Here is a 16,864-nt window from a genome sequence, read left to right on the forward strand (position 1 = left end):
TTCCCCCGACCCCAGCCCCCAAACAGGCAGCTCTCTGCAAGCCGTGGGAGCCCAGCGGTGGTTCCCGCTGCTTGAGGAGAGATCCGCGAAGCCTGCACGTGCTGGGATCAGCGCTTGCAGGCTTCGGGATGCCTGCAACTCTCCCCAAGCAGTGGGAACGTTCCCGCTGCTTGGGGAGAGATCCGCGAAGCCTGCACGTGCTGGGATCAGCGCGGGCAGGCTTCGGGATGCCTGCAACTCTCCCCAAGCAGTGGGAACGTTCCCGCTGCTTGGGGAGAGATCCGCGAAGCCTGCGCGTGCTGGGATCAGCGCGCGCAGGCTTCGGGATGCCTGCAACTCTCCCCAAGCAGTGGGAACGTTCCCGCTGCTTGGGGAGAGATCCGCGAAGCCTGCGCGTGCTGGGATCAGCGCGCGCAGGCTTCGGGATGCCTGCAACTCTCCCCAAGCAGTGGGAACGTTCCCGCTGCTTGGGGAGAGATCCGCGAAGCCTGCACGTGCTGGGATCAGCGCTTGCAGGCTTCGGGATGCCTGCAACTCTCCCCAAGCAGTGGGAACATTCCCGCTGCTTGGGGAGAGATCCGCGAAGCCTGCACGTGCTGGGATCAGCGCGGGCAGGCTTCGGGATGCCTGCAACTCTCCCCAAGCAGCGGGAACGTTCCCGCTGCTTGCGGAGAGATCCGCGAAGCCTGCAGGCGCTGGGATCAGCGCTTGCAGGCTTCGGGATGCCGGCAACTCTCCCCAAGCAGTGGGAACGTTCCCGCTGCTTGGGGAGAGATCCGCGAAGCCTGCACGTGCTGGGATCAGCGCGCGCAGGCTTCGGGATGCCTGCAACTCTCCCCAAGCAGTGGGAACGTTCCCGCTGCTTGGGGAGAGATCCGCGAAGCCTGCGCGTGCTGGGATCAGCGCGCGCAGGCTTCGGGATGCCTGCAACTCTCCCCAAGCAGTGGGAACGTTCCCGCTGCTTGGGGAGAGATCCGCGAAGCCTGCACGTGCTGGGATCAGCGCTTTCAGGCTTCGGGATGCCTGCAACTCTCCCCAAGCAGTGGGAACGTTCCCGCTGCTTGGGGAGAGATCCGCGAAGCCTGCACGTGCTGGGATCAGCGCTTGCAGGCTTCGGGATGCCTGCAACTCTCCCCAAGCAGTGGGAACGTTCCCGCTGCTTGGGGAGAGATCCGCGAAGCCTGCACGTGCTGGGATCAGCGCTTGCAGGCTTCGGGATGCCGGCAACTCTCCCCAAGCAGTGGGAACGTTCCCGCTGCTTGGGGAGAGATCCGCGAAGCCTGCACGTGCTGGGATCAGCGCTTGCAGGCTTCGGGATGCCTGCAACTCTCCCCAAGCAGTGGGAACGTTCCCGCTGCTTGGGGAGAGATCCGCGAAGCCTGCACGTGCTGGGATCAGCGCTTGCAGGCTTCGGGATGCCGGCAACTCTCCCCAAGCAGTGGGAACGTTCCCGCTGCTTGGGGAGAGATCCGCGAAGCCTGCACGTGCTGGGATCAGCGCGCGCAGGCTTCGGGATGCCTGCAACTCTCCCCAAGCAGTGGGAACGTTCCCGCTGCTTGGGGAGAGATCCGCGAAGCCTGCACGTGCTGGGATCAGCGCTTGCAGGCTTCGGGATGCCGGCAACTCTCCCCAAGCAGTGGGAACGTTCCCGCTGCTTGAGGAGAGGTCCGCGAAGCCTGGAGAGCGAGAGGGGTCGGTGCGCACCTACCGCTCTCGCTCTCCAGGCTTCAGCGAAAGCCTGCATTCGCCCCATAAGACGCACCCACATTTCCCCTTCATTTTTGGAGGGGAAAAAGTGCGTCTTATAGGGCGAAAAATACGGTACCTTCCTGCCTCTTTTTAGATGGTTTCTAACCTATGACCCAAGTAGTTTAAGACTTCTTAGCTAAAATGAAATACCTTTTGATTATAAATGAAAAACAATCGGGTTCTAATTTGGACATCTTTCTGTTGGATTCACATTTTCTTTTTCTTTTTTTGTAAACTGTTCTTCTAAGGAGAAAGGCTGCTTCATTTTGCACCACTTGAAACTTCTGAACAATAATGAATGGAGCCTACATAGAATACAAAACATGGGTGTCAGGGCCTCAGGAACAGAGGCACAGGGGAGAGAGGAAATGGAGAGCGAAGGGGAAGAATCGGAGAGCAGCGTAGGGGGATATAGCAATGACCCGAGAGATTCCATGAGCCTCTCCAGTGAATCAGAGGATTCCCAGAAGGAGGCGCCGATGGTTAGAGCAAGGGGGGCCAGCGGGGACTCCCAAAGCAGCAGCTGGAGATCAGGACCAGCTTCCCCACCAGAGCATAGTGGGGGGGAAGGGTCCCAGGTGTCAGAGCCAGCGTCGCCCCCAGCAGGGAGAGAATATGAATCGAGACTGACCACGCCTCCATCGGAGAGTGGGGGAATGGAGGGGAGGTCAAGTCCAGCTAGCCTCCCCGAAGGGGGAAGCAGTGACCAGAGCAGTGTAACGGTCCGGAGGAAGGTTGGTGGCTGGGCGCGCGCGCCAAGTTCAAATGTACAGGCGCGCGGGACAGCAGAAAGCCCGGAGTGGGAACCAGGTCCTAAAGCCCGCCGGAGGCAGGGAGAAGAATCAGGGGACTCAGTGTCAGAAGAGTCTAGGAAGGGCGAAACCTCAGCAGACAAGAGGACCCAGAGGAGGAAAGAGCAGAGGAAGAGGTGGGGCAAGGCTAGGATCTTAAACTGGTGTCAGCGGGGAGGGGACTCAGACGGAGCTTCGGCGGTCTAGAGTTTCAGACGTAGAGCTGCACGCTGCTGATGTGAAAGACAAACTGAACTTCAATAAAGACTTTTGTATATAACAACGAAGTAGCGTTGGTCCTTTGTGAGCTGGGACCTAGGGCAGCTCTGAGAATGGGTAACACAGTATCTAGATCCTGATTGGCTTTTCTGGACAGGGTTATAATACAGACATAGGTCCAGGTCCAGGAATACCTAAAAGCTATACATCTTAGGAACTTGGGTCATAAAAACTGACCCAAAGGCACTTTGTTAATTGGTGAGCAAAGTGCATATAGCTCCTGTAGTGTGCATTAGGTAAAAAAAGAAAGAAGGTAAGAGCTGGATGACAGGCTACTTTATTAGAGTACACAAACTGTTCATTTGAGTTTGGATGGATTATTTCAGATTACCTGTCAAACTAAGCAGTCTTCCTGAGTTGCTTGAACCAAACATATGCAGATATACAATGTCTGACTCTGCCCTATTGAGCAGCCATCTTGATCTGAAGGGAGGTTATACAATGATGAACACTCATCCTAATGTGTGGAGGTTATATATATTTCCATCTATATATTTTTCCGTCTTTTATACCACACTTTTTCATGCAGTTCCCCAAATGCAAAGAGTCTGGTTTTTAAAAGTGGATTTTGTTGCAGCAAAGCACTTATTCCACTTGAATTGTATAGACTTATTTTTATGATTGTGGGACGCGGGTGGCGCTGTGGGTTAAACCACAGAGTCTAGGACTTGCCGATCAGAAGGTCGGCGGTTCGAATCCCCGCAGCGGGGTAAGCTTCCGTTGCTCGGTCCCTGCTCCTGCCAACCTAGCAGTTGAAAGCACGTCAAAGTGCAAGTAGATAAATAGGTACCGCTCCGGCAGGAAGGTAAACGGTGTTTCCTTGCACCGCTCTGGTTTGCCAGATGCAGCTTAGTCATGACCTGGAAGCTATACGCCGGCTCCCTCGGCCAATAAAGCGAGATGAGCACCGCAACCCCAGAGTCAGTCACGACTGGACCAAATGGTCAGGGGTCTCTTTACCCTTTACCTTTACTATTTTTCTGATATGCAACTGAATCCCTTCGAAATATGTAATGGGACGGTGCCATGTGGGAGGTATGGTAGAAGAGAGATGAACGTGCTCAAAACTGGAACAGGAGCCAAACATCAGACAAGTAGGAAGGGATGAGACTGGGAAATAAAGGGACAAGAGGAGCAATGGAGTGAGGGTACCATGTTGTAGGACTGAAGGTGAACAAAATACTGTTTGCCCCATTTGCTCTCTAGGACTGTTGAGATCCTTAAAAAATATCCATCACTATTAACAAGTGTTTGATTATAGGGCATACACAGCGTACTCATGGAGGAAACAGCTGCTGCTTTGTCTTTCATTCTGACATCCTTGGTGAATGGCTGTGCCTTCTTTGAGTAGGTCTCAAGGCATCTGGATCTGTGCTGTTGATCACATCCTCTGCTTGACACTTTCCCCTATTGTTTTGCTGTCTCCTGATTGTTCTGCCTTCCTTTTTACCAACTGCTCTCGATCCTTTAAGGACTTTAGCCCTCATTTCATAAACCCACCCCATTTTCTTCCATCTTGTCCACATCCAGCAATTTCTTTTATAAAATCTCTGAAGTGCAGGATGTGTTTCTTCCTGAACCTTCCTAGTCTTTCCAATGCTTTCGCCTATTTGTCTGTGATATATTAGAGTTACTGTCCCACCCTGGGTTAAAACTAATACCTCAAGTATCTTCTCTCTCCACCCCCCCAATGTATGAAAGAACCCCCTTTCCATGTTTTGCTGTTGTAACATTGGCAAGAAGAGCAAGTGCTGTTTCACACCTGGGTGTTGCTATAAATAGAAGTGGAACCACCCGCCTCAAGGAGAACACTCAATGGCACTAACAGTACGTCCTGACCCAGCCTGCATGGAGAACCTCATTGTAACCATTAACTCAGATCAAACAGACTTGGGAATCGTTAGAGATCTGGCAGTGCTGTTTACGGCATACGTAGCTTACTGCGCGCGTACACATATATATGTGGTTGTTTTTTGTTGTTTAGTTGTGTCTGACTCTTCGTGACCCCATGGACCAGAGCACGCCAGGCACTCCTGTCTTCCACTGCCTAAACTCGACACAAGTATTTCCAAGGTGGGAAGAGTGAGTGTGTACATTGATGTTTGGGTGATGGGCACCATTTTGAATGAAAATAGTGAACCAAGACATTATTTTGGTGTTACTTTGCCCATTTTTGGCACAGGTTCAGTCATCTGTCGAGATCATAATGAAACATTGCACAAGGGTTCCCAAGATGGGGGCAGCAATCTTTGGCAATGTTTGCCTGCTGGATGCCAAGCCTGTGCAGAGCTTGTCTGAGACCCATGGCAGAAGTCCCCTGTTGACTGGGAGGAATGGGGTATTATTGGCATGACAGTCCAGCAAACCCCTGCCCCGTCCCCCAGCTGGCTTAGCCCTCTGAGGCCCGGGGCAGGTATGCCTGGCTCCCCCCACTCTACACAGGCTTCCTGGACACCATCTTGAATCATGATGGCAGACCAAAACATGACTTTGGCATGACTTCACCCAATTTTTGGCGGGACATGTCTAAACTCACAAATTACACTCCGTTTAAAAATAACAACAGGTTTCTAAAAATTCCCAGGCAGCGCCAGGCACCCCCTGCTAATAAAAGTGGCGGAACCATCTTAGTGATATTTTATATTAAATCCTGATGGGGTTGTGTGCCTTGTGTCTTACAACACATATCTTCCATCTAATAGATAAGAGCAGAGGTTAGACATATAATGGTCACAAGTTATCTCTGCTTTGTTGCCTTTGCAGTAAGTTTCACTCATTGTAGGAAGCAGCATTGCCAGATCTCCAAGCCAAGTCACAATAAAGAGCTTCTCAGTCTAGTTAACAGTTCCAATAACTGTAAGCGACCCTAGGCCAGTACATACTGTCTATGCTTCCATAGATAGCCAGGTTTCCCCTGCAATGAGTACCTATTAGCGCCGGGAACAGAACAAACAGTGAGCTTCTTCTAAAAATATCCCATACACACATAATGTGTAGGGAGTTCTCTCCATTCAAAACAGTGATCAGTAATGGACAATCGGTGTTCTGTTTAATAAATATAATGAAACCAGTAAGGAAGTATCAACAGAGTTTCTATGGAATCTACAGTGCAATCCTATACTCAGAAGTGAAGTGAGCCTTGCTGAGTTCAATGGACCTTACTCCCAGCTCAGGTAAATGTGAATGGTATGACATCCTTAGAATCCCAATATTTTTAAAGCTGACCAATCAGCTCTTTCCCCCATTAAATCTGGGCACCAAATTAGCAAATGCATTCTATTCAGCTCAATATCCATTCTGTTTTTAATCATAACCTTGGCTGGCAGGGATGAGGGACTAACCTTCAGAAATAGGTTATAGACCTAGGTTTCCTTGGCATTAATGGAATTGCCATTATAATATGCAGTGCTTTTTTCTGGGGGAATGCAGGGGTATGCACACCCCTAAACATTTTGTGAATCTTTGTACTTTTGTCATTTACTGCTTTTATTTTTCCCAATTTGAGCTATAAAATGGTGGTTTTCTTGAGTAAAATGAGAGTACACCTAAACGGTTTTTTAGGGGAGGGGAATCACTGATAATATGTTTGCATGGTGTATAATAATTGCCTGAAATAGTGGGTTTTCATCATGACACATGTGGAGTAAGGAACCGATGTGATGTGTGAGGTGGATTCCATTTGATGCCTTTCCACTCACAGAGAAGGCATCTGACAATGGAAGAACACAATTCACTGTGTTCTAGAGGGTTCTTCAACCCCCCTGGAAACTGATTCTTTGGGGGTACAGGGGGAATTAGCAAAAACTGCCGTTCCCTCCTCCTCCATGGGCACCATGGGCATCTCTCCCAGATCCAAAGCCCTTCCATGAGCACAGGTGCGCCAACTGGATCCCACCATGTGTATTTTTTTGTTTTCTGGCCCACGTTTTTGTCCTTTAAGGCCTAGCAAGGAAGACTGGATTAGGGTAAAATCTGAGGCATTAAAATATTCCAGTGTTCTTTGTTCGTTATTTCAAAATGTGGTCTTAACAGAGGCAGAGGAGGCACAAAGCACATGAAGACTTTTTGTAGCGCACTCACACATATTCTTATTTTATCTGATTGGGCCTAAACACCTCCTCAAAGGGGCACATCATTGTGCAAACAAAACTCAATTTGAAATGTTCATAACATCCAGTCCAATCCCAGCAAATTCCACTCTGGCTCATTCTACTCCTTCCCCCAGTGCCATCCCTTTTATAAAGAGGGTTCAACAAAAACGTCCCAGACCAACTTAGCAAACCCTCTGAAACAATTAGGATGTTTGGGCTGCTCCTGTGCCTCGCTGTGGCTTCCTTAGTGAGTATTTTGCCCAGTGAGGGAATGCAAACCAACTGGTGGAAGTGAGATAACCTAGGGTTGCCATTTTTCAAAAAGTAAAAATCAGGACACCCCGAAAATTGTTTGTTTTTTACAAAAATGCCCCAAACACATGATTTTTCGATTGACTTGCCTAAGATCCAGGACAAAGTGCTGCCTTTCAGAAATTCCCTCGGAGGTCAATTCTGCCTTTGAAATCCCTAGATAATCCCAACCCACCCTTCAAAATGTAGTACTTCCAGAAAGTGGCTTAATATTGTAAATGGGTTGTCCAGATATCACAAATGTAGTGGTTTGTTTTTTTAATTTACCAGATTTTCCGTAGCAAGGAGGGAAATACAGGCTAACAATCTGATGCTGATGTACTGGGGATGCTGTGAAAATTATTCCATTCATGAATGAGGAACACTTACCTGTGATTCCTGCATAGCAGGGGTGGAATAAATGACCTTTGAAATCCCTTTCAAGTCTACAGTTCTACGACCCCACAATAAACACCCATCTGGAAGCACCCCAAAAGCCCAAGATGTATGAGAAAACAAATGATTATTTCCCTTTGGCTTTGACACATCAAACAGGGTTTTAAATGCAACAATTCCTACTTGGAAATAATTTATACAGTGGTATAAAGAGCAGAAAACAATGCAAAGACTTGTGGGAGCAAAGAAGGCATGACATGGGTCTGGAGATTCTTGCATTTCATTCAATATTATGAAACCATGTTTTTGTTCAGGAATCACATGAGACGCAACCAGAACTCAATACTAAAGCGAGTTACTTAAGCTGCATGTATACATTTTCTGCTTCTGGGCACTGTCCTTTACTCCTTGCAGAGTTACGATTCCCAGCAACCCTTAAAAAACTGCAGCATCTAGAATTCTTTGAGGGAAAGAATGTGCTTTGAATATAAAAGTGTAGTGGATATACTCCAGTGGGAAGGGAAGGGAAGGGCAGGAGAGTGGAGTGTGAAGGGATTGTGGTTTAGCACCAGCAAGCGTAGATTGAAAGGAGTGGATTGAAGCTGTAGGAGAGCAATCAGCTCATAGGCCAAACGAACTACAGTGGCACCTCAGGTTAAGTACTTAATTCGTTCCAGAGGTCCGTACTTAACCTGAAACTGTTCTGAACCTGAAACACCACTCTAGCTAATGGGGCCTCCTGCTGCCGCCGACCTGCTGGAGCACGATTTCTGTTCTCATCCTGAAGCAAAGTTCTTAACCTGAAGCACTATTTTTGGGTTAGCAGAGTCTGTAACCTGAAGCGTATGTAACCTGAAGCGTATGTAACCTGAGGTACCACTGTAGAAGCTTTATGCTTTCAAATGGTAACTACCTAGACTCAGTACAATCCGTTGGAAGAGACTTTGCCCAAAAAACACAATGTAGAAGGCTCAGTCTAGTGGTGAATGGGGAGCATTTGCTGGCTAAAGGATGTGGTGGGGAGGTTGCTGTTCTCAGGAAACTATCCTGACCTTAGCTGACTATCAGGTTATGAGAAAGGGCTAAATCAAGCGATGAAGCATCCCATTTGCCTTTCTGCATCCATCATCCCAGGTTGCTGCAGATCAGATCATCTTCCACGATGGACCAATAGCAAGTGATGACGAAGACAATAAATGTATCTGCAGCATAGAGCTCCCCGACACTACTTTTCCTTCACATCTGATGGTTATCCTGGAAAACGCTTATAAGAACCTGACTGCTATTTATGAAGGAGAAGCGAGCAAGGTAAGGGGGCACACTTCGGCACATAGACAGCATGCCAAATATTTATTCCCTGCCTTGAATCACTAACGCTGTCTAGTTCTGACTGTTTCCAGCAGCTGAACAATATAACACAATCAGTGACTACAGTATCATATGAGCACTAATCCAGAGCATATTTTCTACAGTGTTTATATTTGCTTACATGCAAGATTGGCTTGTTAAGAAATTGAACTGCATCCTTCTCATATTAATTCTTACAAGTCTGGCTGATGAAGAATTGATAAAGATTGGCTGATGAAGCATTGAACGAAACAGATTGGTTATCCGGAAACTCTGTTCTGGAGATATTTGGTGACAGATTATGTATATATCAAACTTTTGAATTATTCTACCGCGACTGGTGAAGAAGATTTAGAGACTGGTTGTAATTTCTGATCATTTGTATTAGTCTATAAATAGTGTTTAGTGCCATTGTTATTGGCCATCATGCTGTGTTATATTGTTCAGCTTGTCTATATTGCAACACAGGGGTCTGTTTACGGATTACTGTTTCCAGCAGCTGGCAACACTACACAGGGGAATGGTACTGGCGGGGGGGGGGGGCGTATGTGTGACAGAATGTGGCTCACAGATCTTTCAAGGCATGTTAACCCTTCCTCCAAAGCACTGCTACTGAAAAGCCCTGGTAAAATAGTCCACCACCACCCACTATAAACTAAATTTGTCAGTTGCAGAAGTGCTCCGAGTTCTCCCGTCTCCACAGCCCAATGTTTGTGAAAGTGCAAAGTTGAAGTCTACTCATTGTCTGGATACACCTTCAATACTGAGTGATAAAAGAATGGTTGTTCCAGAGAAAAGGACAAGCATGGAAGCAACAATTGTAATGAAAGGGTTGTTCATGATTTGTGGAAAGATGTTTTCAGTATCCTGCTAAGTGTGTGTCCTGCAATTTTCTCTAGGCTATGAAACTCCAGACAGACTTGGCATCATTTAATAGTATCTTGGAGAAATTAACCGCAACAGTGCGTCAGGTTGAGATGGAAGGTATCAAGGATGAAGAAACTTATCAAGACCTCCTAGAAAAGAGGATTCAAACCTGCTTTAGAAAGAGCATTTGGGGGACTGTTTGGGGCTCCTCAAGGAAACTTTTAAAATATTTCTGTGCAGTGCTGAGTCCTCCATGGCTAGAGAGCTGCTTCAGGGAGCAGGAAAACATGGGATGAGAATTTTGCCTATTTTAATGCTTACCACTAGCATAAAGTCTCAAAAGAGGTTATTCCTTCCTTACCTCTCCTCGTTATTTTTTTTTACAAAAAAACAGACACTTTCAACATTCCATGGCTCATGGACCTATCGTAATTAAGAATGTTGTGAGCAACATACCAAAGACAGAGACTGAAAAGACTCAACTTAAGAACTACTGCCCAATATCATTACTTAATGTGGATTACAAAATCTTTGCAGACATTTTGGCGAAAAGATTTAAAAGAGTGTTGATGGAGAAGATTCATAGGGACCAAGCAGGCTTTCTCCCAAAGAGGCATTTATCAGACAATGTAAGGAATATAATAGACATCTTGGAACGGCTAGAGGTGAATATAAACACCAAAGCAGTGTTGATCTTTGTGGACGCGGAGAAAGTCTTTGACAATATCTCTTGGAGCTTTATGAAAAAGAATCTTCATGGGATGGGGGTAGGCCAAGGTTTTGAGAATGGTATGGGTGCGATATATTCTGAACAAAAAGCTAAGCTGATTGTAAATAATGTGATAACGGACGAACTTAAGATAGAAAAAGGAACACGACAGGGGTGCCCAATTTCCCCATTGCTTTTCATTTCTGTTCTGGAGGTGTTGCTGAATATGATTAGAAATGACCAGCAGGTTAAAGGTGTACAGGTCGGGGTTAAACATTACAAGTTAAAGGCCTTCGCAGATGACCTAGTATTGACTTTACAAGAGCCAGACACTAGTACGAAAAGGGTGTTGGAGATAATCCAACAATTTGGTCAGGTAGCCGGATTTAAACTGAACAAACAAAAAACTAAAGTATTAGGAAAAAATTTAACAGATATGGAGAAGGAGAAATTTCAAGAAGAGACAGGTTTGACAGTGGTTAAGAAGGTGAAATACCTAGGGGTTTATCTGACATCTAAAAATTTGAACTTGTATAAGGACAACTATGAAAAATGTTGGTCAGAAATTAAAAAAGATCTAGAAATATGGTCAAATTTGAAATTGTCAATGTTAGGCCGAATTGCAGTGATTAAGATGAATGTATTGCCTAGAATGTTGTTTTTGTTTCAAACTTTGCAGATTCTTGACAAGATGGACTGTTTCAAGAGGTGGCAGAAAGATATTGCGAAATTTGTCTGGCAGCGCAAAAAGCCCAGAATAAAATTTAAAGTACTTACAGATGCAAAAGAAAGAGGGGGATTTGCCCTGCCGGACTTAAAATTGTACTATGAAGCAGCAGCGTTTTGCTGGCTGAAAGAGTGGATGCTCCTCAAGAATACAGATATCTTGGATTTAGAAGGTTTCAATAATACATTTGGTTGGCATGCATATCTATGGTATGATAAAATCAAAGTGCATAGGGCCTTTAAGAATCACATTGTCAGAAAAGCGTTGTTTAATGTATGGATAAGATATAAAGACTTGTTGGAAAATAAAACCCCTAGATGGCTGTCACCTTTGGAGGCTAAGGCAGTGAAGAAACTCAATATGGAGGCCGGATGGCCAAAGTATTGGGAAATTTTGGAACAAGATGGAGATAAATTGAAATTACAGTCATGAGAAATTGAAACCAAAAGTACAAGATTGGCTCCATTATTATCAAATAATGGAGGTTTACAAACAAGATAGGAAAATTGGCTTCCAGGTGGAAAAATCAAAATTAGAGACTGAATTGTTAGAACCCAATACCAAGAATTTGTCAAAAATGTATAATTTGCTGCTGAAATGGAATACACAAGATGAAACAGTTAAATCGGCTATGATTAAGTGGGCACAGGACATTGGCCATAACATTATGTTTGCTGACTGGGAATGGTTGTGGAACACCGGTATAAAATTCACGGCATGTAATGCCTTAAAGAAAAATATTATGAAAATGATTTACAGGTGGTACATGACCCCAGTCAAGCTAGCAAAAATTTACCATTTGCCTGATAATAAGTGTTGGAAGTGTAAAGAAACTGAAGGTACTTTCTATCACCTTTGGTGGACGTGCCCGAAGATTAAGGCTTTCTGGGAAATGATCTATAATGAAATGAAAAAGGTACTTAAATGTACTTTCCCTAAGAAACCAGAGGCCTTTCTCTTGGGCATAGTCGGCCAATTGGTGTCAAAGAAAGATAGAACTTTCTTTATGTATGCTACAACAGCAGCAAGAATACTTATCGCAAAGTATTGGAAGACACAAGATCTACCCACTTTGGAAGAATGGCAGATGAAAGTGATGGACTACATGACATTGGCTGAGATGACTGGCAGAATCCGTGATCAGGGGAAGGAGACGGCGGAAGAAGAATGGAAGAAGTTTAAAACTTATCTCAAGGACTATTATAAATTGGATGAATGTTAGAATGTCAAGGTTCTGAGAAAGAAAGGGTTACAGCGATATAAGATTAGAATGAAGGAAAGATTAAGAGGACATAGGCTTGACAGAATTACTTAGAAGTTGCTGAAAAACTTTGGACATTGGGATGCAGAAAGGGGAGGTATGGGGGAGTCCGAGAAACAAGGTTCATGAAAAAAAGGGTATGAAACTTTATATGTGTGTATGTCTTTTTATATGTTTGTATTGTCACAAAATTTTGTAAAACCAATAATTTTTTTTTTTTTTTAAAAGAATGTTGTGAGCAAAGGCAAAAACCTCTGCTCCAAGGCATGTAAGATGGAGCCAAGCATCATTTTCATCAGGGATTTGGGGACTGGTAGTCCTACTAACTTAGTAGCACTAAGCCCATCCCTGAGCCAAAGGATGCTCTGCCAAGGCTCTTTGAGCACCTGCTGCCACAACCACTATCCTCTTTCCTGGCCTCAAAGGTGATTTCTTAGCAATTGAGGACAGGGATGTGAGGAGGGAGGCTGTGCAGAACACAAGTGCCTTCAAGCCTTTTGCAAGTGCTTGCACTGACTTCTTGCAGAAAGCTTAAGCTCACAAAAGTGCAATCCTTTGGAATTCAAACAGTGAGATATTCATGCATCCCTAAACTTAATGACTAGATGCACCTAAGTCCTGTTCAAATGTTCTTCAAAAGTGGGTGAGAATAGCACATGGAGGGGAGGGGAGTTGGGGCCATGCACTCACATCTCCATCTACAGCATCCCCACTGCCCCTCCTCTGACATACACACATTGAATGAGGAGGTCTGGAAAGGGGACCTCAGTGGCTGAGCATATCGTAGATCCTCCCTGCAATTGGAAAACCAGTACTAGCAGGTTTCCTGATCTCAAGGAGGATTCTAAGGGCATTCCCTTAGGCAACATCCACACCATACATTTGAAGCACATGGCTTCCCCCAGAGAATCCTAGGAAATGTGTTTTGTGAAAGGTACTGGGAACTGTAGCTCTGGGAGGTGTAAACTACAGTTCTCAGGACACTAACTGCCCAATTTCTGGTTGAAGCCAATTGGGCCTCTGGTTGATCTCAGTGATGGGCTGAGATATAAGGGCTCAGGCAGGCCTTAAGATATCCTGGACCCAAGTTGTTCAGGGTTTTGAATTTTTGTGAAAACTGCAGGTTCTTTTCACACATAGTACATCTTTATTGTATGATGCTTAGCTGGGGGGTAGGATTTGAGAAACAAAGGCATGCCCCCTTAGCACCTTTGAGATATTTTCCAGCCATTCAGAAGCCTTGGAGAAGATCCAGCTATTAAGAACAATCAGTCAGTGTCTCTGGGTCATAGAATTATAGAGTTGGAAGGGACCGCAAAAGTCATTTAGTCCAACTTCCTGCAATGCAGGATCTTTTTGCCCAATGTGGGGCTTGAACTCATGTCCCAGAGATTAAGAGTCTCATGCTCAATCCATACAATAACAAGAGAGGTAATTGTTTACATCATCTCTCTCTCTCTCTCTCTCTCTCTCTCTCTCTCTCTCTCTCTCTCTCTCTGTGTGTGTGTGTGTGTGTGTGTTTGTGCATGCTTTAGCCTCTCTCATTCAATCACTCATGAAGCTGTCAAACACATCTACTACCACAACACACAGGGAGACGCTGCAGTAGAAAATTGCTTGGGGCTGTTCAATTAAACATGTGCTAATATGTTTCAGGTCTCCAATGTCTCCAGTATTGTGTGGGAACTAGAAAAGTTTGACGAGAACAATGTGTTGTTGACACATAGGGAAATAGCTACTCTCAAGAAACAACTGGCTGATTGCGAAGACTCTGTTACAAATCCCAATTCTGGCCTCTCTCCCTCTGGAAACTGGACTCCAGAGTTTGGTGAGTCCTACTGTGTAATTGTGGGCTGGAACTTCTCCTTACATTGGTTTGTCTATAAGCTACATTATAATCATCATCATTATCATCACCATTATCACCGTCACCAGTATTAATATTTATTTGTTGCTTTTTTCACAAAAGTGACTGAAAGCAGCTCGCGCTGTAAAAACCACCATTAAAAGCAAATCTAAGAAAAAGAATAACATCACGGCATAAAATGCTCATTGTATATAAAAGAGCAGATCCAAGTCAATCTGCCCCACTAAAAATGTGAGTGGAAGAAGACACCACAAACATAGTTAAGTACTCTCCCAAATGAAGGGCCAAAAGCCTAGGAGAATTTAAAAAATGTTTTTGCCTGGGACCTAAAAGCAGATAACGAAACCTGGGGAAAGCGCTCTACAAACGGGGAGCCACCACTGAGAAGGCTTGCTTCAGTCTGGACACCCCACAAACTTAACCCAGCTTCTTCTCATAACTGGCACATCCTCAGCGAGCTATTTGAGGAACCACCTGACCCAGGAAAATTTTATGGTCATTTAAGCCTTGAACTCTTTCACTAGATCAGTTCTCAGCCTGTACCGGTTGAGATCAGGGTAAAAGGAATTTCCTAATAATTACTGGATTACCTCCCACTTAATAGTTCTTTATATTATAAAGAGGCCTGCAGAGCCCTTCTGGTGCCACAGGGTACCCCCGCCATTTGACATTAGTCTTGAAAGAAGCATTCTGTTGCACTTACTAATAGAATGTAGCATGTGCTTGTGCGCTCACAGCAGTTCTCAGGTTTGCAAATGATCCCAAAAGGGATGATGACCACCTGCTTTAGTGAGAATTTTGGAAGGCAAACATGTAATGAACAGCTGATCAATGACAGTACAGAGGAGGGATTGGGAAGCATTATGCAGAGAAAACACAGGAGGCAGAGGAGTCTGGGTTGGGGGCCTGACCCGTTTTCTAAACGCAGTGGGATAAAACTTGGCAGAGCTTTTGAAACCAGCAGAATGCCTGACATGGTCACAGAAAACAAAGATGATTTAGTTACTTATCTTGTAAAATTTATGCACCTCTTGATTATTAAAAAAACCAAAAAAAAACTCAGAGCAGTTTGAAGGCGGAGAAAAACTTGTCAAGAGGAGCCACAAACAAAAGTAATTCCCTTTCTATTCCCTGGCAGGTAACTGCGACAACAAGGTGTTGATAAACGTTAGCAAGCCACTTATAGTGAAACTCAACTGGCGAGGTTTAAGCTACAAATTCGGAGCTTGGGGAAAGGACTTTGCTGTTGGAAACAAGAATCCTGACGCATACTGGGTTGCCCCGCTCAACACAGACGAGCGTTTGTTGGAAACCTACCGCATCTACAACTCCTATTCCGACCTGCTGCTCTACAAAAGCCAAATAGAGAAAAGCCTTTCTCAATTTGTTGGGTTCACCTGGAACTACATCAACTGTGGGCAGGGAAGCGGGACTATTTTGTACAACGGCAGCTTCTATTACAACTGCTACAACTCCAGGAACCTGTGCAAGCTGGATGTGGCAACCAGTAAGGTCCACCGCAAGACCGTCGAAGACGCCGTGTTCAACAACTGGTACTCTTATAGCGGAATCAATTGGCAGGACTTTGATTTCTCCGGGGATGAGAATGGACTGTGGCTCATTTACTCCACGGAAAAAAGCAAGGGGAAAATATCGATTGGGCAGCTGGATTCCAATACTCTGACAATAGTCAAGTCATAGCAAACCTCACTGTACAAGCCTAAGGCAACCGGCACCTTCATGATCTGTGGGGTGATGTATGCCTTGATGCAGGTGAGTGAACACAATGAGAAGATCTTTTACAAATATGACACTAACACAGCCACAGAAAGCTCTATGGACATCATCCTGGAAAAGCTCACAGGCACACCGCAAAGCATAATGTACAACCCCAATGACCACAAGCTATACATGTACAATGATGGCTACCTGGTCAGTTATGATGTGATATTCCAAAAGAGGAGCGTGGTCAGTGTGAAGAGCCAGATACTTTTGCAATGGTCGGTAAAAACCACTTCAGCTCACGAGACTTTGCCATAGCCTGAAAGAGAAAAAAAGGCCAGGCACGCACAACATTTACCTATTGGCAAATACATATTTTAAATGGTAGAAGTCTTGATTGTAAGGCCAGCAGACAGATTCTATCTTTAAAGGGTATAATTAAACAAGCCCTTTTCTTCACAGTGGACTCAAGTGTCTACCTGTGTGAAGAGAACATGTCACAGGGTTGGCTGCTCTCACCATTGAACCTCCACTGCCTTTCCCTCGCACCAAATGATTCTGGCAGTAACAGGATTAGGGCTTTGGTGTGGAATCTGCTATAGATCATGCCACTGAGTAACTAGGAGTTCATAAACAGCAGACATACACCCTGAAATCACCTTGCGTGTGTTGTGTTTGTGTGTGTCTGTCCCATCCGCCTAGTTATGACACCTTTTGGGCCTCTCCTCAGGTGTTAACATTTGCCATCTGGAGGACATAAGCTTCAC

The 16,864-nt window shown here is 45.3% G+C and overlaps 1 protein-coding gene across 1 annotated transcript; it reads left to right on the forward strand.

Annotated features, from left to right (window-relative positions):
* The first annotated feature begins 3,730 nt into the window (after positions 1-3,730).
* Positions 3,731-16,229, forward strand: LOC308597439 (olfactomedin-like). Its single transcript, XM_081213306.1, has 4 exons — positions 3,731-5,157; positions 8,732-8,905; positions 14,165-14,336; positions 15,514-16,229. Exons 1-4 carry the CDS (start codon positions 4,945-4,947, stop codon positions 16,074-16,076), a joined length of 1,122 nt encoding a protein of 373 aa, XP_081069432.1. The 5' UTR covers positions 3,731-4,944; the 3' UTR covers positions 16,077-16,229.
* The last annotated feature ends 635 nt before the right edge of the window (positions 16,230-16,864 follow it).

Source organism: Podarcis bocagei, assembly GCF_964188305.1.
Source record: "Podarcis bocagei genome assembly, chromosome: 1".
Classification (NCBI taxonomy): Eukaryota; Metazoa; Chordata; class Lepidosauria; order Squamata; family Lacertidae; genus Podarcis; species Podarcis bocagei.

Coding starts and splice junctions, on each gene's coding strand:
- LOC308597439 (XM_081213306.1), top strand. CDS start 4,945: ATGAAAATAGTGAACCAAGACATTATTTTGGTGTTACTTTGCCCATTT. Junction 5,158..8,731: donor TGTTGACTGGGAGGAATGGG/GTATTATTGGCA, acceptor CCATCATCCCAG/GTTGCTGCAGATCAGATCAT. Junction 8,906..14,164: donor ATGAAGGAGAAGCGAGCAAG/GTAAGGGGGCAC, acceptor AATATGTTTCAG/GTCTCCAATGTCTCCAGTAT.